This window comes from Amphiura filiformis, chromosome 8, assembly GCF_039555335.1.
Source record: "Amphiura filiformis chromosome 8, Afil_fr2py, whole genome shotgun sequence".
NCBI classification, from domain to species: domain Eukaryota; kingdom Metazoa; phylum Echinodermata; class Ophiuroidea; order Amphilepidida; family Amphiuridae; genus Amphiura; species Amphiura filiformis.
Window position 1 is genome coordinate 19,174,509 of NC_092635.1, and position 24,403 is coordinate 19,198,911.

Genomic DNA, 24,403 nt, shown 5'->3' on the forward strand with positions numbered 1-24,403 from the left:
CCCTATCAATTGCAGTCAGCAATGTCTCAAATTACAGATTAATGCCATTTAGATATTGAGGTTTGCCAATCATGTAAATCAAATGGCCCATCCTTATTTGCCCTTTCAGACACTAACCAGACTTAAATATAAGGTATATTGCTGATAGCAATCTGTAGGCAAACGTGATGCATGCTGGGAATGAAAAGGGCTCAAAAGCTATTAAATTCTGCACCCGCGACGGCGGATTTGAGCCCTTTTCATTCTCAGCATGCATCATGTTGGCTATCGGCAATATACCTTACGTATTCATTGTGTTGCTAAATCTAATCAACTAAAATCTTCAACAAACTCTCAACCACTTTGATATTGAGCATCTATCTAAAGCATTACATTTGCATGTCCCAGGCGTAAACTCCCTGTCCCTAATGACTGACTGACAGTTGGCTAGCAGCCTAGCACAGACAATAGCACATCATTGATAGGGATATTCATAAAATTTTGAAGTTCAATATTTTTAGCTGAAAGTTCTTTCATTTGAAAAAGAATCAAATTACCTAAACAATAAAGGGGTCAATCATGTTTCTAGTGCATATACTTTTGAAGTTACAAATAAAAATAGTGTCACCAAATTGCCCAAAATTTTGTTGTGTGTGAAATTGTGACAGCAGGCACATGTACAATTTTGTGCTTTAACGAGTGTCAATTTTTAGTGATTTTTTTCCATTGAGCCCCACAGTAAAGCCATTTTTGGACCGTACATGCACATTCCACTTCCCTATGGACGAATAGCGCCACCTATAGTGTGTGATGTGAGCCTGCCTATCATTGAGCTATTCCAGTTGAAATCCATACACATTCTTTGAAAGACACAGGGAGTGTGAATTTCAAATGGGATTACCTGAATAGGTGATTCCATTTGAAACCTACACTCCCTGTGTGGGATATTAAGACCATGTCTTCCATAGGGGGTGTATGGATTCCAAGTGGAATACCCCCATTGACCCATTTTGGTCTTATAATATTAGTTTGCATGCGGTCTTGTAAAGCAACTACTACCTGATTATTTTAAAGTCAGATTTATTGTGAACAATAGTGTTCACTTTAAAATTGTAGGTATGCCAAAACAGGAATTATACTCTTATTATTGCTAAAAATGTACAACTTTTCACTGAGAATGGCAAATTATCTTGCAGCTTATATCAAATCTCATTTTCACTATGCCTAAATAGCAGCATACTGTCTCAAGAGTGAATACTACTGTAGTCCATTGTCATTCTTTACAGTACATCATTGATAACACATGTCTTCTTCCATATGTGATCTATCACATCAAAACTTGGCAGTTGTCAAGAGCTGTAAGTGGTGGCTTCAAAACTTGACTGCCAGTAGTTTACATCTTTCTTCTCTTACTTATTTAATAAATTAATTCAACAGAGTTTGTACTATACTTGTCACATATAACACAAACATGAGAGGGGTCATTTAGCACAGAAAAGTAGCTTCGTTGAGAAATCAGGAAGTTCATTCTTGGAGGCATGTTTTCTGTGATGGATCACACATCATCAATTGAATGACATCCAGTGATACATGTCCTTTGCTTTTGTAGAGTTCATTGTGAAATCACTATCACAAATCTTTGCACTTTGCACCATGTCTGCATGCAATATTTTCAGGTTAAATCAACATGCAAGATGTTATGTTATGTTAAATCAGCCCCTGTTATTCTTCCAACTGAGACAAATTCTCCATAAACTGGGACTCCTTTGCACCTCAGAATAGCCAGAATGGATATGTGCCTCTCTGGGGCAGGTGTGAACCTGCACATAATATAAGAACTGATCTTAAAGTTCATATATTGTGTTCGATATCCAACTGGTATCCAATAGTACTGATGCTGAATCATTGCTTGCTGGACTGTCCTGTAGGATCTATATGAGAATACATTTGTCATGTTTCCTGGAGAACTGATGCCCATTCTTTGCTAGATGGCTCTGCTGGTATGACCCAGTCTGCAGGAATCCCTGAACCATTGGGGTCATCTGGAGACACTAAAAAGCTGTCCCACTGTTTCCTGTAATTTGAAAAACAATTTTATGGGTTGTTAATTATAAGGGATTTAAAGAGGGAAATCTCACTCTTCACTTAAAAGTTTCATCTTCTTCGCTTGCTATATGATCTTGAATGAATTAAGCTAGTTCTTCAATGTGGCAATTTTATATATAGGCCTACTCATTTACACTAGAAACATTCTAAAAGACTAAATAGGTTCATCCTCAGGTCTGCTGATTTTTTAGTGTTTTAAAAAGTAAATGTGAGACTGGATGGGAAAAAATCTTACGAAGGAGATAAAGATATCAACAAAATAGGCAAGATGAATAGAAATCTTACCAATATTCTTATTGACACCATACCTTAAAGGTTTGTGACCAGATTGTGGTCCGACTGTAACACAGTGTGTTTACTACATTGAAGCATGTCACCAAAACATTCTGATTTCAAGTTTTGTGTTAAATCCCTGCAATGATTTGGATTCTAGAAGTAAAAATGTATATCCTAGTGGTTCATAGAATAGTACACTTCCAGGTGATATCCACCAAACTACCATTTTTTTTGTACATACCACCTAAACAAAACATTCCAGGTCTAAAATTTCACTGGGGTTATGAGAAAAATATATGTGTGTGCTATCACCTGATACCAAACTATACATTAGGTAAAGTGAAGGAATGAGGTTGTCAATCTGGTCAAACACCTTGAAGGTGACATGATAATACAAAAAGATACATTTCTTACCTTATTTCTACTAAAGAAGGCAAATTGTTCTCTGCTAGTGAGTAGAACTGCTGAAATGGAAACATTGGGTCATCTGGACCAACTAACTCATCTGAAATAACAAAGAGTAAACACAAATATAATCCAACTTATTCATCACAAAATTGGGATGTAATATTTGGACAATGCCTGATGAAGTCTGATGTTTTCTGACGCCATGTAGTGAAGTGATTTGCAAATAGTTCCAGTACATATCAGATTTAATTTACAAACTAACATTTGGACAATGTGTTATATCGGCCTCATCTATCATTAAAATTTTTTGACATTATGCCGACTTTGGAATTTGAATAATTCCAACATGTCAACATAAGAAAAAATTCTTGTTGACAGCACTAAGGTTTAGATTACTCTACTAATTTGAGATGGATAACAACTTTAAAGCTGGGTAGTTCCTGACCTTTTCCAAAGAGTATTTCTTTCCTCCTCTGCACTGCCTTGAGAGCATTATCTCGCTGACGTTGCCTTATCATTTCCAGCTGTCTTTCTTTGTTTTCTTCATGCTCTTCTTCTAGCATAACCTGCAAAAGCAATATGTGAAATGTCAAACTTTGCGATTACAACCATACAAAAATGGGCTACTATAGGTTTGTTTTGATGATGATATGAAATGGAACATGGCCAACTACAGTATTTTACTCTTGGTTGATATCAACACATTGGCTATTCCATTTAAAATCCACACTCCCCCTGTAGAAGATTTAGCTAAAGTCTACCACAGAGGGAGTATGAGTTTTGAATAGAATTGTCTATTGGATAACTTCCATTTGATATACTCACTCCAGTTGTGGAAGATATAGGTAAAAAGAGTATGGTTTCAAAATGATTAACCCTGAACAAAACATACTCCCCCTGTGGAAGATATTTCTAAAATCTTCCACAGGGGTAGTGTGGATTTCAACTGGAATAGCCCATTGAGGCTGCCGTTTCTTGTGTGCATTTATGTGACACCTTTAAACATGTGTGTGTGTTAAGCCAGTGCTTTGAGACAACGCTCACAAGTTGAAGCTGCACCCAATAAAATTTGCACTGATGTCACTGACTTGTCGAGAGTAAAAATAGGGGAATGTCTATACCTTATAATTCCCATTATTTGATTTTTGATCATATACAATCGTACAGCATCTTTAGAACTCCAGTGATTTTAAAATTGTAGGTAAAACATCATGCCTAAATCTGCTCCACAACTTGTTTTCAAACTAAAGAATTGCAAAAGTTTTGACTCTTATGTGGGCCAATGTAAAGCTTTAGATGCAATAAAAAAAAAGGAAAAAAAGTAAGCTTGGTAAGATGTGGATTATCATTTTGATTCTATTATATTAGAACAATCAGAACTTACACTGTCAAAGTTTTAATTTGTCAGACAAACACACTAGGCATTTACACCCAGCTGATTAACAGTGGTATACTTTGGTCGCTGAACATTATGCAAAAATATTTGGTTTTTGTTATTAAGCATGTCAAGTCCTATTTTTACTTGCATGAACAAAATTAATGTGCTACACTCCAGCGATGTAGGCCATTCTATATTAATCCACATTGTTGTCAGTCTACCCTACTTTGTGTTAAACAAAGTCAAGTGGGTACTACACCCCTGCCCAATTTTGTGCTAATTTTTACATTTTTCTCAAAACTTATAGCACATTGGTGACAAGTAAGATATGTATATTATAGGGGCAAGGACTGCAACTACTGCACTGGAAATTTTATTTCAGCACAGCCAACAGTTGTAGAGTTACAGTAAAAAATGAGGGAAAACCAATATTTGATCAATAAATCAATAACTACTTGCCTTGAGTTGCTGAATTTTCAGTGCTGTAGTTGTAGTCCTTGCCCCTATAATATACATATTTTACTTGTCACCAATGCGCTATATATTTTTTGAGAAAAATGTAAAAATAGGCACAAAATTGGCCAGGGGTGTAGTACCCCCTTAAGCAACATTAAAATTTGTGGATTAAAATACACATGCAGAATGATAGAGCTGTTGCAAGAGAGCAAAAAGTGCTGTACTGATGACTCAGCGACACAAAGACGTATCTCCATTTAGCTGCTATGAGTACGATTGCCTGTGATATGCCTGAGTTCATGGTTCATGCATATAATATCTGCGTCATGCATGAATGAACTCATGCATATCACGGGCAATCATACACAAAGCAGCTAATGGAGATACGTCTTTCTGCAGCTGAGCCATTGAAATATTGTAGCCCACGTCATGATTGTATATGGCAGAATAGTTTTAATGTTCATTTCCCTTCATAACTCACCAGTAATGTTTGTTCTTCTTCTCTGTATGTGGATCTTGCTTTGTTCATCATTGCTTCCAATTTACTCACTCCTTCTTCAAAGTTCTTGTCAGATTCCAAAGTTGTGTATGCCCCTATTGAAAAAGGATATTATTGATAAATTAATTTCATACAAATTAATCTTCATCAGCTCAACAGGCCATTTACTAATGAGACAAGTTTTATTTCACACTTAATGTGGAAACTTGAGCAAGTTTCTATATCTCCTGCTCATCCAATTTGCAAGGGTAAAGCTATTTAGAACTAAAGTACAAGATTCCTATTGGGGCCGCCTGCACAGGTACACTATCGTCAAGGTACTTGGCTGGTATTTTGCAGTACCAGGGGAATACCAGTGTAGTACAATCAGTGCAGTACCACTGCTGGACGGTCATGTACAGTAGCAGCATTGGTACTATGAAGGTACTTTTGTGTACCAGTGAGGTACCTTGGTGACAGTGTACCTGTGCAGGCGACCACAATAAGAATCTTATAGTGTACTTTAAAACTAATACAAATGTTGTAATTGAATACATGTTGTATTGTACAAACCTTTACTCTGGTTCTGATTTTCAGACATTTATGTTGGAAATATATTGGACCATATAACAATGATATGGATTGGATAATTGAAAGTCCCTGAAAACGAAAGAAACTTGCAAAAAAATGAACCCCTTACTGATATCACAACGAAGCTGAACAAAATTCAACTATGGCTCTAAATTCAACCGCGGACATATTATGTTCAACATTACCTTTAAACAGACTATTGATTTTGCTACTTAAGTTTTATCTGCTTCTTCAAATACATCCCTCCAGTTTTCGCAACAGATTGTCATCTCTGAATATCTTGCATATATTTTGATTCATCTTTCTCCTTTCTCACCTCAAACAATGTGCTATCTTTTCAGCCTGTAAAGCCTGACAACAAATATCCCATTGTTCCTACCTTTCTGTGCAGCAGCTTCTTTGCGTACATTCCTAAGTTTACGCAATGCTCTCAGCATCTCTAATGTCTTGTCCGCATCTTGTTTCTTCTTTCTCACCTCAAATAAGGTGCTGTCTGCTTCAGCCTGTAAAGCTGCTTCCTGTAAACACAAATATAAAAAAAATACATAAACAATCAAAATAATTGTTGGCAAATAAAAATTGAATAAACTCCACTGTTAAATATGTAGAGGTATTATAGTAGGTAAGGGCTAGCCAACATTAAATCACAGCTTTTCACCCTGATTTTATTCATACAAGGGTTTATATATTATAAAACATCTTTTGAATTATTTCTTGAATTCCTGTATATATGACAGATACCATAGAATTACTTTTACTCCTTTATAGCTTAATATTCTGAAAAATAGAAAGTATTGAGCTATGTGTACCAGATTCTACTAATTTGGAAACCTCCAACATAAGGACAAGTAGATTGTACAAATGTAACCCATTGCTTGGAGAGTGAAGGACAGGATGACCAAACACAACTGGAAATCCACTACACAACCAGACCTTTCATTCATAAAACCTGGTCAGTGGAAGAGGCAGAAATTGCTGCACAGGACTACAAGATTTTGCCTATTTCACACATAATGCAGCAGGTGCAGCAATTGCATGTGTATCAATCTAATTACATAACAAAACAGAGAATATACATTTTGTATTCAACTACTTTCAAAAATTTATCGCAATAATTATGCAATGATATGGTTAGTTACATACTAAATTAACAAAGAAGTAAAACAACACTAAAAACTAAAGGTGAAACAAAGTATAAACTGGCCCGTATAATATCCTTCAAAACTTACATTTTTAGCATCTTGAATAGCCTTCTGCTCTTTAGCAAGTACTGCATCAATCCTCTCAGTCACTCGTCTTTTTCTATCTTCCTCTTCCTTACTAGCCAGGAATTGACGCTTCTTTCTCCTTGCAATGCTTTCCTAAAATTGCATGAAAAAATGCATTTCATTTAGCTCAGGGAAAAAAAAACACTTTTTAAAAGTTATTGGCTAAATTGGCTGGTTAAAAAAGTTTCAAGTTTTCATTTTATTTCATATTCATTTTATTTCCATCATATCCTTTTGATTAAAAATATCACTCTCTTAAACCAGTTGTGCTTTGTTACACAAAATATCCTAAAAGAAATATCCTTAAAGAGATAAAACAACCACTTTGGACATATCATGTTGGTAGCCTGAGCTTTTGATCCACAGACTAGCAGGATTTATCAAAGGCAATTTGACTGTAATAGTCACCTGTCGTTCTCATACTATCAAAATTATCTAAATTAAATCTTTATCGTTTTATTGTCTTCAAATATCCCCATATCACCTACCCTTTTCTTCTTTGTCCTGGCTATTCTTTCCAAAAGACCAGGTACAAATGATGGGCTGTGAAGCTTCTTCTGTGCTTCATTAAGCTGAACCTAAAAAAACATATATGCATACAGAACATGAATAATTTAGCATCAATGTATACCCCTCCCAAATGAATTCTAGTCTTGATATATCAACCAACAGGTACAATATTTACTGATCAGAGTCGCTACCACCGAATACCAGGGAAGTAACACTGTGATTTTTTCAAATGCTTACCCAATTCAATGGCAGCATTTAACCAAAATGGGGGTAATAAAGAGTTTAATTAAGGAAATCAGGCTTTGTCTTTGAGGCATGCGAGTGTGATCACCGATCATCGCACACCTAATAATATTATGGTCTGCCATATATTTGATAAACATCTAAATGACCTCAACATTCCTAAGGACCGGTGATGAATATAAAACAAAGCTACAGCACACATAAACGGTGATTTTTAAGTCGAGCTGGGTGACCATTTAAGTCGAGCACCTGCTTTGTATGGTTTGCCCACTATGTTTATGTATTCAAATCATTTATTTATAATATTATATTATGTATCTATGCATAGTAAAATAAACTGAAACTGATTTATACCACCCCTGGAATTTTCCAAAGACAAGGACAGGTCTAAGAGATACTAATGACGATAGTTCAGAATTTGTTGCATGCACTCACCTTCAGTTGTTTAGCTTTGTCACATTCTTGTTGCCATGTGTCAGCATCACAATCCATGCATGAGATGAGTGTATCTCTCAGTTTTTCAAGTTTACCTAGTAGCACTAAATATTCCCTTACTGCTTGCCTACCTTCACTGATCTGAAACACAAAATCAATTGCAATATATTGTAGGTTGGAAGTCAAGATTATAAGTTCGCTACTGGTCTGTCAATCAAACTTCCTACAGCCCATGGTTGGTTAGTAGTGCATAACAGGGTGGTAGATTTATCTGGTGCCTTCATCAAAGAAAAGGAATTGCAGAAAATGGTGAATGGTTTTGGTACTTTTAACAGGCAAAACCCAACTTTTCTAGGCATTGTTGACATGGTGCTTCCAGGAAAGAAAGTTTCCAATTACATAGGGCATGTGGTGTTTCCCCTACATTCAGAAATTTCCATCATCATAACAAATCTTAAACAAATTGTGTCTGAGTTTGATTGAAATGTGACGTCAGTATTTAGTATCTTTGTATGTAGTGGTAAGCAAAGAAAAGTTGAAAAAAGACAACAGTATTGTATGAATGATTACCCCTGCTCTTCTAGTATCAAGTGCTCTAATTGCTCTGCAATGAACTGGGGGCATTTTTTTAAGTTACTCCAAACTACATGTGTTAAATAAACCGTTGAAATCCTAAGCTTGTATTGTTTGTAAGGTATTTTATGTTAACTTACAGGCATTGAAGTCCCTTTACCATCAATCAGTGGCAATGTTGGTACTAGTCTGACTTGGGACAAAAACTTGGAAATCCATTCTTCATCAGCTACTCTTTGGGTTTTGACACCATCTGAACTTTGATCAGCTTTTGCCACTTGACCAGGATAAAATGGAGTTCCACCATGACTGACTGGTGGGGTTCCACTACGACTGACTGACGCTAGTTGTTGTGATGGCAGCAATGGCGGATGAAATGCTTTTTGATGTGGTAACTCTGAAGGCGCTGATGGAGGAGGTTGATGGAAGACTTGTGGTGGAATCATTGGATTAGCACTAGAATTATCCATTGGGAACGGTTGTGTTCTGTTAGGTTGCGGTTGCTGCTGAACCTGAGGAGCAAACTGAGGTTGGTTACCAGATGGCATAAAGGATCCTGGATGGCTCTGGTCTTGCTGCATTGGCATTTGACCATGCATATGTGGTACACGAGGGTGTGTATTCACACCAGGGTTACCATGCATAGGTGTATAAGCAGAATTCTGATTGTATGGCGGTACTGACTGTTGTGATGTTACCATTTGATCTTGTTGATTCTCAAATGGTTTCTGCATAAAGGTCTGATCACTTGACAATCCACCTGTTGTATTTACAGGTTGTTGTTGCCATCCACCAGATTGACCATGGGCATGTATCATTTGATTCGACTGATGCTGCATTTTGGGATCTCCCGATGGCGCTTTATGATTGTCATTACCAGAGCCTCCAGATCTTAGAGCTTCTCTTTGACTTTGAGGATGCTGTTCTTGTGCATGTCTTGGTTGACTATGCCCCCATCCACTATTAAATCCTCTGTTATGCCATTGCTGATTGGACTGAGAAGGTCCTGAAGAGTTCTGCTGGTTCCAACCACCATCTGATCTTTCACCATGTTCTCCTGAGGTTCTTTGTTGTTCTGCATGCTGCCACCCACCATGACCTCTACCGCCACGACTATGACCTCTGTAGTTTCCCCCTCTACCACGATGTCCACTCCAGCCTTGCTGGTTTCCTTGATACCTATGTGACATGATCAAACTACGTGGTAGGATCTCAAGTTGTCTTCTGAAGATGAAACAAAGATATTGAACATTACAATACATGAATTCTATTTGGTTTGTTAAGTTTAAAACTTTGAGAAATTATCACCAAAAATGGGTGAAAAATGCTAAATTTTGCAAATGAATGATAAAAAAGCTAGGGTTTTCACCCAAATTTCAACAATTTTTTGGTGAAGTTGATCAAAATTTAAAAAAAAAGTCCTAGAAAAAATTTTTACTGAAGAATTTTGTTGTTGATACATTGCCCGAAAAAGTTTGGATAAAATAAACCAACATTTTTTTAAAATTTTCTCCAAAACTGAGCATTTAGGCTAAAATTTAACTCCACAGATAAATTCATCAAGTCTTTGTCATTCTAAATATGTATACTTTTGTATACTTTAGACAAAAGTTTCCATAATTACAGGGTTAAGAACCAGCCTTAATTCAAACTTGCTATTTTGTCATAAAAATACAATGAATTTGGCTGAATCTAATTAGGTGCAAGTCATAAAGCTGTATGGTGCAAGTTCAGTTGTAGTAACTACAAATTTTGAATGTTTGAGGACTTGTTCTCAAGTTGTAGAGCATTCTGTGCAAGTGACTCAGTAAAACATTACTTACGGTACTGATACCTGTTTGACCCATCCATACATCATGTGACATTGCTTGTGTGTCCATATCATATTTTGTGGTGAAAAATGCACGAAAAAAGATTACAAATTATGATTATGATAAATTGGAAATGGAAATGACTGTATGAAACTGCCGATGTTCAGTCTTCCGAATTTGATAAAGTAATGTTGTAAGCTTTGATCACAAACACTGCAAAAGGGTGTGGGTTCAATTTTTGATAAAAAGGGTGTCTGTCAAAAAAGCAGGGGGGGGGGGACTATAAGGGGTGGGGGTTTGACCCCTGACAAACAGTGAAGTAACTCTCAGTTACTCATTGTAGGTATGACAGGGAAACCTCAGTTAACACATTTGCTAGTCACTAGTCAGTCAAAATGGCCTAAACCGGCAATACAAATTTACATTGAAATTTAAAAGAACCGCTTGCTCAAGGAAACCTTCATAAATATGTTGTCTATACTTCACTTGACCCAAATATATGATTTTTTTTTGGTGATAAAAGACGCGAACAAGGAATTTCAGAGGAATTTTGATAGCAATTCCATTAAAAAAAGCTGCTATCGTCATGAGACTATAAGATCTAGAAACACCCCCGTAATGCTGTTTTGGGGAATTTTGCTAGCAGAATCTTTTTGATGAAAGTCAATCTTTGACTAGATGTAACTTTGCTACGGAAAGTGCTATGACAAAAAGGTTTTCAGTGTTGGCTTTCTATACTCAAGGGCTTTAATTTGATATATAAAATGATGCAGTTTGATGGCAAATTTGAATTCACCTGGCATGCCTACTCATTGCGGTGTTTCTATACTTTAGGGGGTTTTATTCTTACATATTATAGCTGCCTTGTGGAAGTACAGTGTTATAACCCTAACCCCAACCCCAACCCCAACCAATGACAAGCCTTTATTGTGTCCGTTTGTCTGCAATGCGCGTGCGCCACGCCGCTCAGCGGCAGGGTAGTATGAAACCAGCATAACCCTAACCCGCCCAGAAGGCAGCTATTACATGTAAAAATAAAACCCCCTAAGTAAAGGAATGCCCTCAGACATTGCATTGTCAGTAAGCTTATTTTTAATTTTAAGCTTTTTACTTTTTTTTTGATAAACACATTTAAATTCCCAAATCAGCTCAGGTCTTCTCAAACTTTAATATTATGCATACTTACAAACACGAAGGAAATCAAATGAATAGCAGGACCTACATCTCACTGTGCATATATTAAAGGCCAGCAGCACACAATAAATTATGTTCTTTGCATGCATGTTGACATCGACAATCATACTCATGCACTTGTTGATGTTTCAATCAATTAACCTTTACCCTTTGACCCGCAAAATAATTGAAGTTTAAATGGTTATTTTCACAGCTATTCTTTTATTTTAAACAATGCAAAAAGATGTGTACATAATATTTGTACAAGAATATTTTATATTATTTTTAATTTCCTTACCTTCAGTAGTTCAATTATTTAAATTAAAAGCTACTTTAAAAATAACTTCCGGTTACTTGACCTTTGAAGTGTCAAAAAGCAAAACATTTTGTCGCCGGCTTCATTAGTGAATTCATATTTTCATCTTGCAGTGTCCAGTGTGCCTCAAATATTGTGTAATTATGGGTGACGATGAAAGAGCTAGAAGACTATTATCTGATCTTAGCATTGCACTCAGGAAAGACCCACTAATGTAAGAGAAATCTTTAAAAAATACAAGATATGATCACATGAAATTTAAGCTTACTTATAGGTATCCTAGGTGAATTCAAATTTGCCATCAAACTGCATCATTTTACATATCAAATTAAAGCCCTTGAGTAAAGAAAGCCAAAACTGAAAACATTTTTGTCATAGCACTTTCCGTAACAAAGTTACATCTTGTCAAAGATTGACTTTCATCAAAAAGATTCTGCTTGCATAATAAGCCAAATCGGCATTAGACGTTTGCAATGCATTGTGGGACAGTTTTTGCATTTTTAGGACACTTTGTCCTTTGACCTTTCACGGAAATTCAGAAAAATCGGGTTTTGTGCATACAAAATATAATCAAAAAAAGTTTTACTTGAATAAAAACAAATCCAAAAAATATATTTATTATATAAATTAATTATCTAAATATTTTTAATTGTAACATTATTAGAATAATAAAAAAATAAATAATAATTAGAGTAACTTTCCCGAAATGTCAGAGGTCAAAGTGTCCTAAAAGTGCTCTCAAAAACCGGAAGTCACAATGGCGATTGGGCTTATTCCCCAAAACGGCTTTTAGGGGTGTTTCTAGATCTTAATCGCATGGCGACAGCAGCTTTTTTTAATGGAACTGCTATCAAAATCCTCTAAAATTCCATGTGCGACTTGATTATCACCATAAAAAATCATATATTTGGGTCAAGTGAAGTATAGAAAACATATTTATGTAGGTTTCCTTCACCAACCTATTCTCGAAAAAAATTCAAATTTCTATGTAAATATGCATTGTGTTTGCGCCCGGTCTCGGCGAATTTCGCTGACTAGTAAATGTGTTAACTAACATGACTAAGGTTTGCCTGGGATACCTATTACTTAGGGACAGGCATAAAAATTTCAAATTAATTATATTAACATGAATTGTTGTTTATTGGAAGAGAGAACTTCTCAGAAACAATTTGACACCAAAACCAACCTTCTACTGTATTGCTAAGTGAAGTTATGACGAAATTACTGTCCGAACATCATGACATTGGGCCATTTTCTCTGATACGACTTACCATAGGAGTGCATGGGGGACTTGATAATTTTGTGCCCCCTGTCAATTTTTTTGTTTTCACTGTAATTTAATCTAATTTTTGTTGAATATTATGTATGTTATCATTTTCAACACATCTGTGAAATTTTGTATGAAAATTCCAATTTTAAGGTGGTAAAAAAGTGATTTTTGTGCTAATTTTGGTAAATTTTTGCCATTTTTCGGCCATTTTGGGCCCATTTTAGGCAAAAACAATGATTTTTCCCAAGCGATAACAAAAAAGTGCTTTCTCCCAGCAAATATGTAAATTGGAATTGTTGTGTGAAAAGGATGAAAGTTTTTGTCAAACCATGTTTCCCTTTTGTCAGAAGATGAATTTTGGGTCAAAATATAATTTTTTCCCAAAAATGCCCCTTTTTGACCCCTTTTTTGACCAAAACGGTGATTTTCACCAAGGCATATCTCATAGAAAAAATATTCAAAAGTGAAGTCAATGTTGCATTCCGCTTCCTAAAGCATTGAATCTGTTGTCAATGCAAACTAGAGCATCTGAAACAGATTAATTTTGGTTTTATTCAGCATTTTCTCCAAAATGGTGTTTTCAGTGGCACAAAATGGCACAGATTTACATAGGGCTTTATTATCAAGTAAAATAAATAGCGCCCTCACTCAGATGTGCCTGTCCCTAGCTTACTCAGTCATGTTTAGACTCGCTGAGTCTCATGGACGCCGTTCCTATGTCCATCAGACTCGTATTTCCCATTTTGGATGTCAATGGGAAATACACACTTTACGATTTGCGCCGGTTAGAAATCTTTAAAATTTTATCAATGTATATAAAAGTGGTACCAACCTTATTGTGCTTGCTAATTTAAGACTCGGTTGAAACAAAATTAAGGATCGAATGCATTTTAGTGTCCAAAAGGCAAAATTATCGTCAAAGTTCTGCGAAATCGGCACCCTTGCGAAGGGTTCAGAATTGAATCGAACGAAAATATCCGATCTTTGCGATCAAAAACACAAAATTACAACTTTAAACATACTATTGGCAATAAAGACATTATTACCAAACAATACAGAATAGAAAATTTGACATCATTTTCTCAAAATATTGAAAAAATTTGCTCACTAGACATCGAAAAAAATACGCAATCCAATTCCTGTTCAAACGCGTGGGAAACTGAAAGTGCGATAATCGTGACTAGTCATGTTCATGTTACTAATACTAGTACAGGTATAAATCAAGTATTTCTTGGCCAGACTGGAACACTGTGAACGCTAGTGGCTCTGTGATAAACACACACGCACATAGCACGGTACAGCAGAAAGCATACACGCGCCTTGCATTGCGTACAGGTACACGTTTTGTACGCTACTGCATGGACGCAACACGTTCCAGTTTGTCCAAGAAATACTAAGTTATTTTCCTAGCCTAGGCTATGACCTGTAGTGTAGTTACTTGCAATCATTAATTAATACATGGTAAACCCATGCTAGCCGACTTCTTGCTGAGGCTTATGATGGTTTCCTACATGCCGCAGAGCGGCGTGGCGCACGCGCATTGCAGACAAACGGACACAATGCAAGGCTTGTCATTGGTTGATGCGTCATGCAGGCTCAGGCGATATTTAGATTAATCGAAAATAATCGATTATTTTTTTTAATCAAGTCCACCACTTTATGGCATCTCTTTGGGAGCAGTACTGCTCTGACGTATGAGAACAGGAGATGATTTTTGGCAGTGCTGAGCGGTAACAGTGTTAAAACAACGTTTTTGCTGTCAGCAAGGCGCAGTTCCAAACAAGCAAATTTGATGCGAAAGCAATTTATATGTTCATTGGAATCAGTGGATGTGGATCATTTGCAGTTCTGGGGAACTTCCCTTTATCGTCAATTTTAGAGCTTTATCTCGATGAAGACATAATACCCATTCAGACTTTTAAAACTAAATTTACATGTTTTCCTGTTGTCTCAGGTAGGCCCCTACTCTGGAAAAGCTAATTAACTTTCACCATCAAAATTTCACTTTCGCATTTGTAAGTAATCACAGCGATAGTGATGGCAGAGGACAATTAAAATATTGAAATCCTACAAAATACATTTTTAGGGCATACATATTGATGTTAAAATACTAATATTTGATGGTCTTAAATTAATCCACTTCAGAATATTGATGAATAAGGCAAAAAAGAAAAAAAAAAGAAAAAGCATTATAACGATTAATCCAATGGGTACCGGTATGCAATGATTGATTAGTGCAGTTCGTGTGACTAGCGATATCACAGAGCTGTTCAACTCACAAAAACGACATTGTTTTTGCTAAAGCGATGGGTATATATCAGTTGATCGGCTCAAGGCTCTGGAAACGGAAGTAAACATTGAGCGTCCACACAATTCTCTTTCCTGCAAAAACAATCTGTATACATTTAGCTCTGCGGTTCCAGAGATACAGTCATTTTAGACTTACTAAGAACAATAAAGGAAGCTGAATACTCATTATTGCTGTTGTGTTATATATCTCAAAATCAATGTTACAAGCAAAAGCTACTCATTTAGCTTGATCATCGCAAAAAGTATGCTAGTCATCACTTCAGAGGAAGATATAAACTTGTACATGTACAAGTTGAATGTCACTTTATTTTTTGATGTGCGCATAATTTGATACTTTTGTTTCCCTTTTACAGTGATGAGTTTGGATTCATCTTTTGTCCTGAACCAGTGTGCAATAAAAGTCCAATTGTACTAGAGCAGCATAAGCTTGGTATTGAGACATGGAGTATCAAGATTCTCTATCTATTTGTGCATCAACAACTCCTCAAAGTCAAACCAATATCACCGGGTAGGTTGAGTCCCCCATCCTTATTTATAAATCACATTTTGTTTGAACTGCTTATGTACTAAAATTGCATAGGACTTTAAAATTTCGGACATTAATCCATCTTTAAAAAAAAATAAATTGAACAGCAGGCCTTGTCTTTTGAAAAATGCTGGCGAGTGACAAATCACTCTCCTCAAAACTTGCCAGGTGAGCTGTAGGCGAGTGATTTTAATCGCTTGTATTATTATTACACCAAATGTAGGCGAGTGATAAAAAGCTCTCCTCAGCTTCATTTTAGGCGAGTGATCACTCTCACTCGCCTCAAAAGACAAGGCCTGGAACAGCTGAAAATGACTCATTACGTTTTGTTACCTGGAGAGATTTGAACATGTCTCACCTCCTTTTTCAACCAAATCGACGGTTATAACTCTTGTAGTGAGGGATGATCAACATTTAACCACAAATTGCCTCAGGCAAAACTCACTTCCTGGGAACTAAATACCACACAAGGTCATTTTTATGTAACTCATTGACCCATTTGTGTTATATACTGCCTCTAGCTATATTAATGACATCCTTGTGATCTGGTCAACTCATTGACAGATACGAACCAGAGGCCGAGGGAGTTCAATTCTCTCCAAGTAGTGAAACGTAATGTTGTTGCCATGGTTACTACATATAGGGTAGGCAATGTAACAAAGCATGTCATGGCCAATTGAGTGCTATTAATAGCGGCCTATTTTGTTGATTTACCAATGTTTTGTAGGTAGCAAGGTGTATATTCAGGATTAGAATTGCTACAATAAGACCAACAATTTGTGACCATGTATTAATCATTAGCAGAGCATGTTTTTTATGATTTGACCCTGGTGAAGCCAAATTTTAACCTTTGACTTTTTTAATCAGAATGTGAGAACAGTAAGTCACAAAAAGGTCAAACTTTACATTTTCTGAACCCTACTGAACAGAAAAATATTTTGGTATGGATTTAAAAGTTGAGCAGTTTTGAATTAAGAATTAAGATCCACATATTACTTATGAGTTTATTACATCTCTTTCTGTGCCACCCAAAAAGGAATAATCAGCCAAGAAAGAAAAACCTGGCAAAACTATCTAACCTGAATATGTATGTAGTTTGAGCTGGTTTATTTGTAATTATTTACTCCCCACTCTCACATACACACACCCCCACTCACTTCTTATTTATTCATTATAACTCTATTCACTTACAGATAGCAGATTTCTAAATGATTGCAGTCAGGCAGCAGTTCTTTTGAATGCAGAGTGCTACACTGCTTGGAATATCAGGTCAGGGATGTAAAAAAGAAAACAGCTTTTCAATCTGAATTTAAAATTTTTTTTAAACATGATGGGACCAATCATCAGCCAGATAGATGAACATTAAGGACTAGTAAAGGATTGAGTAAAGTGTCCTGATGCTTGTGGATGATGGATCAACGTGTAGGTGTTGTGCCTGTGCGTATAATTTGGTTCACCTCAAGTTTAGTAGTGACGTCAATGTTGCGTGGTTTACTTCGCGAAGGCAGCTTTAGCTGCCCGAGCGAAGTAAACCACGCAGATGCGACGGACGCGAGTTGTTAAACAGTGATGAACAACAGTGAAACATGATTGAATCCCTTTCAACAACGAAAAGAAGCTAAAGATCATATAATTCATGATTATTTCACGAGGAAATGTCAATTAATCATTGTCACTCAGCCTTACAAAAACTTCGATGATTTATCTGTTGATATCAGCAATAAAACTACAGAATAAAACGGCAATGTTTAGCCGCTACCTGAAAAATACTGAATTCAACTTGTAAGCTTACATACGCACAAAGGTTCCAGGAATGACGAATTTTACGCACTCTCGCGTAACACGTAGTCTCGCTCGCGTTCATGTATACGCTACAGTAAAAGTGTGGATTCATCACGGATTAACAACGGTTGGCTTCTGTACAAAGGTATAGGAGGAGTTGTTGAAATTACTGTACACAACAGAGTTGTCCTTCCAATACTTTTACAGGTCAGCGCATGAAAAATTAAAAATAAGGTGTCATGCAATTAAAAACATGTGTTCTTATGACAATCTTTTGGCTGGATAACATGGATATTTGTAAAGAGGTTCAGATAAGAGAGGTTGAACTCAATGTTGAAGTTGAAATTAAATCTAAGGTTTAAAGTTTTTGTATAACTGATTTATTTTTCCAGGAAACGTTTAGTGCTGAAGAAAGCTATCGGTGCTGAAGCAGATTTGAAACTCGCAACTCTAGTACTAACTAAACATCCTAAGAGTGCCGAAACATTTGCACAAAGGTAAACAGATGACTTGAATGAATAACAGTTGCAGGCTGTTTATATATTATGACTTAAGGGAAGGGGTATGAACGTTTGGACAGTATTTATTGTGGGACATTAGAGCACATCAGACATATCGAATTGCATTCTTAATATGAAGAATGGCCTTCTGATATCAAATAATTTAGATTTTTGAAATTAGCAATGTAATACACACATTTATAGCAAATCATTAAAATTGATATTTTTGATATTTAACAGTACTCAAGTAAACTTTATAAATCTGATGATTTCTACCTAAAGTGTATGTAGATGGGATGAAAAACAGACGATGAATTGAAAATTTTGAACTTGCGTATTGAAGATATAGATTTTTTCAAAAAAACACCCAAAAAAATTAGGTCTTTTTGGAAAAAAATCCATATCTTCAATATGAAAGGTCAAAATTTTCAATTGATCGTCAGCTTTTCCTCCCAGCTACATACACTTTAAGACTATATCATTAAATTTATAAAATTTACTTCGAGGACTGTTATATCTCCAAAATGTGAGCAATATCAAATTTTAATAATTTGTCATAAAATTTGTATTATATCGTGAATTTCATAAAATGAAAATTATTTGATATCAGAAAGACATTCTTCGTATTCAGAATGCAATTCGATAGGTCTGATGTGCCCTCATGTCCCACAAAAAATGCTGTCGAAACACTCAAAACGCTCATTCCAGTTCCCTTAAAGCCTTAATGTACGATCTTTTTTCAGAATATATCTTTATTTTTTTCAAAACCAATTTTTTTTTGGGCATATTTGTAATACTTACACATGTTCCAACTTAAATCTATGAGCAAACTGTCAAATTTGCCCTATTTGTAGTAAAACGGGATGATTTTCTGTTGGTCCGACATATTGTCATAATTTTTCAGATTATGATAATAATATGTCGGAACGATCTCAAATCGTAGTCTCCTACGAAGCCAGTTTAGTTACGATCCAAAAAGTGCGAGATATTTCTAGTGATTGAGGTGAAGTTTATGATGTTGTTTCTTTGCAAATTCCCAATGTTTTTCGCATTCAAATGTATTGGGAACTTTTATAATGATTGCATATTATCATTTTGGAAGAAAGAACAAAAAATCTAAAAATTTAAAAAGATCGTACATTAAGGCTTTAACTGGCTACCTGTGCTGCAATCTGGTTGTCATTCGCTGGGGCTTGCTTTGGTTCCCTTGCTTGTACAAGGTATCTGAAGTAACCTTGGGGGAAAAATGAAGTAAAGGAGAACATGAAAATATACCCCTACACAGGACCAAAGATGGCTAAATTTACCCTGATTTTCTACTCTTTCTTGAGCTTTAGCAGGACATCATTTTATATACCTTTTCATTTGTAACAAGGTTTTTATAACATTTCTGGGATTTCTTTTGGCAAAGACCCTGATGTTATTTTTAAGGGATGAATTTTATACTTTTACATCAAGGTCTCATATCTCCTCCATTATCTTCAGATCAAGGGTAATATTTCGAATTGAGGGCAGGAAGGGCTTTGATAAATGAGAAAAACTATTGGGTAAAACAAAGCACTCTTGGAAAGAAGTTAAAATGACTGCTTTTTGAAACCCAACAACTAAAATTCTTGCTACTAGGAATATAAAAGTATTTTGCAATCTGTATTTACTTTTCTTTTGTAGGCTGCTAGCTACTCCAACACATCTTTCCTGACATCAAACCCAGCCATTCATCTCATGAAGCAGCTGCATCAACTAACCAGCATTATTTCCCACACAATAACCAGTATCATCCCTCCCCACCACCAAATGGCCTTGATAGACGGGTACAGGTGCAGCAGAATGGAGCTGCAGGAAACTTGGAGAGGATTATAGATGGGGAGTTGAAGGCTTGCACGATAGCAGCAGATAGGTACCCTAATAATTACAATGCGTGGAGTCATAGGATATGGGTATTGAAGCACTTGGCACGTGGAGGGTCACAGGTAGGTCAAATCTAATTATGTTGACATTGATGGTTTCAAACCACTGAAGGCTCAGTTGGAAATAAATTAGAACACAATTAATATGAAACCAATTGCTTTGTAATATTCTGCTTGCAAACTGCAACTAATTAGTATCCAGAAACTAATTTGCACTATTAGTTGCATTCGTTTTTCATGCATTCATTCCAAGATATAGTGTGGTTGAAGCATAATGGTAATTTATGTCATCAACATGATCAATATACTTGTTTCTCATTATATTTTTTGTTTTAAATATTTGTGTATTTGTGATGTTTTATAATACAAAATATTTTGTAATACTATGGGCCAAAGGCCTGCCTGAATGTATTTAATAAAATTGAACTTGAACTAAGTCAAACTTCCCATTATCTTGTCTACAATATGAAAAAATGTTGAAATAAATTGAATTCGAAATTCAGGAAATATGCAATAGAACAACATTCCATTTTCTGAGATGACTTAAGGGGGTACTACACCCCTGGCCAATTTTGTGCAAATTTTGCATTTTTCTCAAATATTATAGCACATTGGTGACAAGTAAGATATGGATATTATAGGGGCAAGGACTACCACTACTGCACTGAAAATTCAGCAACTCAAGACATGTAGTTATTGATTTATTGATCAAATATTGGTTTTCCCTCATTTTTGACTGAAACTCCACAACTGTTGTCTGTGCTGAAATAAAATTTCCAGTGCAGTGTAGTCCTTGCCCCTATAATATACATATCTTACTTGTCACTAATGCACTATAATTTTTGAGAAAAATGCAAAAATAGGCACAAAATTGGGCAGGGGTGTAGTACCCCCTTAAGGTTTTAGGCAGTGTATTGACATGTAGATTTGCATGTAGTTGAAAGCTTTAATTTTGGTCTATTCAGAGTTGTGATGTGCATGAGAAGCTAGATCACCAGCACAGTCACCTCCATAGGCTTACTTCACCCTTGTTTAATAGGATAAGTACTTCATTACTTAATAGTACTCAAATATTGAAATGAAACTGTTCTTTTCTGTAAGTTATAAATAAGTGTGTTTTGGTTTGTAGGTAGTGAAGTCAGAATGGGTTAGCAGCAAAGAATGGGTGCGTTGTCACATCTCAGATCACAGCGGCTTTCACTATAGACAGTTTCTTATGCAAACTCTCAGGGAATGTACAGGTGGCACTCTCATCCCTAATGAGAAGGAGAATGGTAGCTATGCTATGGGACTAGTAGAAGAGGAGCTACAGTTTACAGCCAATCTCATCTCATTCTATCCTGGTCATGAAGCCATCTGGTATCATAGGTAAGTTGATTGGCCCAGTCAATCTGGGAATAAATTAGTTGGGTAGCCTTGACAAAAGTGTTAGAACATAATTGTGGGTCATGTTTAAAATAACTCTCATTCCACTTAATCAGAATGAATTTGCCAAAACAATTCACAGAAATTGGATTGACTATAAAATGCAAAATGGGCCTGTGTGGAGTTCATGATACGTACTAAGTGGTTGACAGGTGGGCAAGATGACCATATAGGATTGCAGATTTACCATGCTGTACCATTGTAATTTCAGAGACTAACTTTATTTTTGAAATAAATTGTGGCCCCCAGAGATTTCTGCAAATATAGAGGTACTGAAATGGCAGCTTACCACATTGTTGGGGGGCAAGACTAACTTTTGTACAATCTGTGTCCACAGAAATTTGGTCACAGTTTTGCCATAAAAGACTTTTGAGGACAAAGCCTCAGTGTTTCCCTGATTGTAGGCATGACTTGTAGATGAAAACATACTAGAATAGCTATAAAAGTTCTTTGTCAAGACCAAAGGAAAAACATACGTTTTTCTGCTGACAGTTTCGCCAGAAACCTCCTGGCTTTCTCAAAGCGATTGATGTTGTTCCCTGTATGTTGTTATTGATCCATCTGCTTGGAGCGTGAGTCCTGGCTTTTATCACCTTTGATCCTCTGCTCAAGACCAATGTTGGAAACAGGAGTACTTCCGGTAAAACAATAACATCCGGCTGGGATACCCGCTCCAAGCAGATGGGTCAATAACAACATTAATCGCTTTGAGAAAGCCAGGAGGTTTCGGGCGAAACTGTCAGCAGAAAAAAAAAAGTTTTTCCTTTGGTCTTGACAAAGAACTTTAATAGTTGTCTTAATCAACAGACCTGATGAACCTCTTCAGTCATAATATAGAATAGTTTCATGCTGCAGAGGTAACAACACTGAGTGACTCAATCTGGCAGTGTGCTCTCATTCAAGATCAATGTTGCCATTTGAATGGTTGTTCTAGTGCTTAAGGCATTCAGGGCCCAACATTGATTGGAAGGGATAGATTAATGGTTAGGAAAATGTTCAATATTCCCTTTGCAGGTCAGCCATTTATGAGCAAAGTAATCATCAAAATTAACACTGTTTTGCTCACCTCTCTAACTGTAGTAAATAATTCTACCACATTAAATGATTACATCCACATCTGGGGATGTTGCTATGTAAAAGTAACTCTTGTTCCCTTGGCCAATCAATATTTAAATTGAATTCATGAAATGGGATCATAAATGAGTTGTGCTTTCCTATTATTTTGTAACCATCTATTTAAATGAAGTTGCACAATTTGCTTTGTAATTTCTTAATGATAACACTTAGTCACTTACTCAAATCTTAAACTTACTTTATATCCCTCTACAGGAGATTTGTTATACATTTTTGGAGAACATTCCTAACAGGGAAACCAAATGCTACTACCATCTCAACAGAACCACTCAGCCACGATGACATCACTGTTCTGGAGGACATATCAGTGCCTGATACAACAGGTGCTGCAGCCACATCATCCTGGCAAGACAACCGGTCTGCCGGTAGATGTGAAGATGCACAAATGGAAACAGACCAAGTACCAACAAAACCAAGTTTTCTTTCCTCCCCAGAGCATCTGAGGACAGGAAAAAGTGTGGACGAAGATTTAGCTGCCATTACTACCTCAGAGATCCAATTTGCTATTGCAGTGAATGCTTGTACACCACATGGGGATGTTGAAGCACAGAGAAGGTGTGTGGAAGGCTATAAAAGATGGCTGAAAAGTCAGTGAAATACAATTAACAAGTTAACTTTTCATAGTCTTTGTTGAGCAATGTAGCTTGTGATGCCATCACAGCATTGTTTTTACAAAGACTCTGAAAAGGTAACTTTTTAAATGTCAAAATGGTGGAGTCCAATATCAGTCTACACACTGCTAATTGTTTGATTTACTTGTACTGTCTTTGAAATGTATTATTATTAAAAGTAATATAGATTTTGTCAAGTATATCTGTTATAATGGTAACATTGCATTCACATAGGAATATGACTATGATAGGAGTGTGCCTTGATTAGTGTTACAATGTATCAGTGTATTAATGTAATGCTTGAAAGTTGCCCAAACCATACATTGTAGATTCTATTCAACTCATTTGTAATTGAAAATGTAATTGAAAATATATGCAGTACAATGTACAAATTTTAGTATCAAATAATTTTGTTATATTTTTAAATTGATCATTGCAATTATTACGCTCAGCAATCCATCCATATACATCAGTGACCCCTCGGAGGCCATATGGCCCTGCACTTTAAGAAATTAACTCGGAAGAAAAAGTAGAAGCAATAATAAGAATGATTTTGATTTTTGCGACTCTTTGGAGCAAAATTACCAAATTGGCCTTAGCTCAATCAAAGTGGGCTGTTCAGTTGAAATCCATACACCCCCTATGAAAGACATTAACTTAATTTTCTAGACAGGGAGTGTGAATTGCAAATGGGGCTGCCTGGGTGACGCCATTTGAAATCCACACCCCTGTGTGGGAGATTAAGGTCATGACTTCCATAGGGGGTGTATGTAATAGCCTAATCCTCAGAGGGAATACTGATTTACATATTTTGAAAAATTATTATTATAATGCAGTATTACGGATTTACCCATAGTCAAACTCAGAGATTTATACATATTTCCTTCTCATTTGAGAGAATTTTTGTTAAAAATATTAAATATGCATCTCATTTTGT

At 36.1% G+C, this 24,403-nt stretch overlaps 2 protein-coding genes across 3 annotated transcripts; one reads left to right on the forward strand and one right to left on the reverse strand.

The window, feature by feature from the left end:
- Window positions 1–847: 847 nt before the first annotated feature.
- LOC140158758 (programmed cell death protein 7-like) lies at window positions 848–11,802 on the reverse strand. Of its 2 annotated transcripts, none has more exons than XM_072181966.1 (10): window positions 11,699–11,802; window positions 8,842–9,922; window positions 8,129–8,269; window positions 7,429–7,518; window positions 6,902–7,033; window positions 6,052–6,190; window positions 5,085–5,197; window positions 3,215–3,335; window positions 2,776–2,866; window positions 848–2,053 (listed from the first exon to the last, which is right to left on the reverse strand). In XM_072181966.1, the coding sequence occupies exons 2-10, from the start codon at window positions 9,889–9,891 to the stop codon at window positions 1,930–1,932; spliced, it is 2,001 nt and encodes a 666-aa protein (XP_072038067.1). In that variant the 5' UTR covers window positions 9,892–9,922; window positions 11,699–11,802; the 3' UTR covers window positions 848–1,929. The 2 variants fall into 2 exon arrangements, with proteins under 2 accessions (XP_072038067.1, XP_072038066.1); XM_072181965.1 differs by having other exon boundaries at window positions 8,842–9,925.
- Window positions 11,803–12,054: 252 nt separating this feature from the next.
- On the forward strand, window positions 12,055–23,959 carry LOC140159448 (protein prenyltransferase alpha subunit repeat-containing protein 1-like). Its single transcript, XM_072182928.1, has 8 exons — window positions 12,055–12,215; window positions 15,935–16,089; window positions 17,301–17,376; window positions 18,282–18,386; window positions 19,875–19,881; window positions 20,066–20,359; window positions 21,426–21,664; window positions 23,051–23,959. Exons 1-8 carry the CDS (start codon window positions 12,145–12,147, stop codon window positions 23,448–23,450), a joined length of 1,347 nt encoding a protein of 448 aa, XP_072039029.1. The 5' UTR covers window positions 12,055–12,144; the 3' UTR covers window positions 23,451–23,959.
- Window positions 23,960–24,403: the final 444 nt, after the last annotated feature.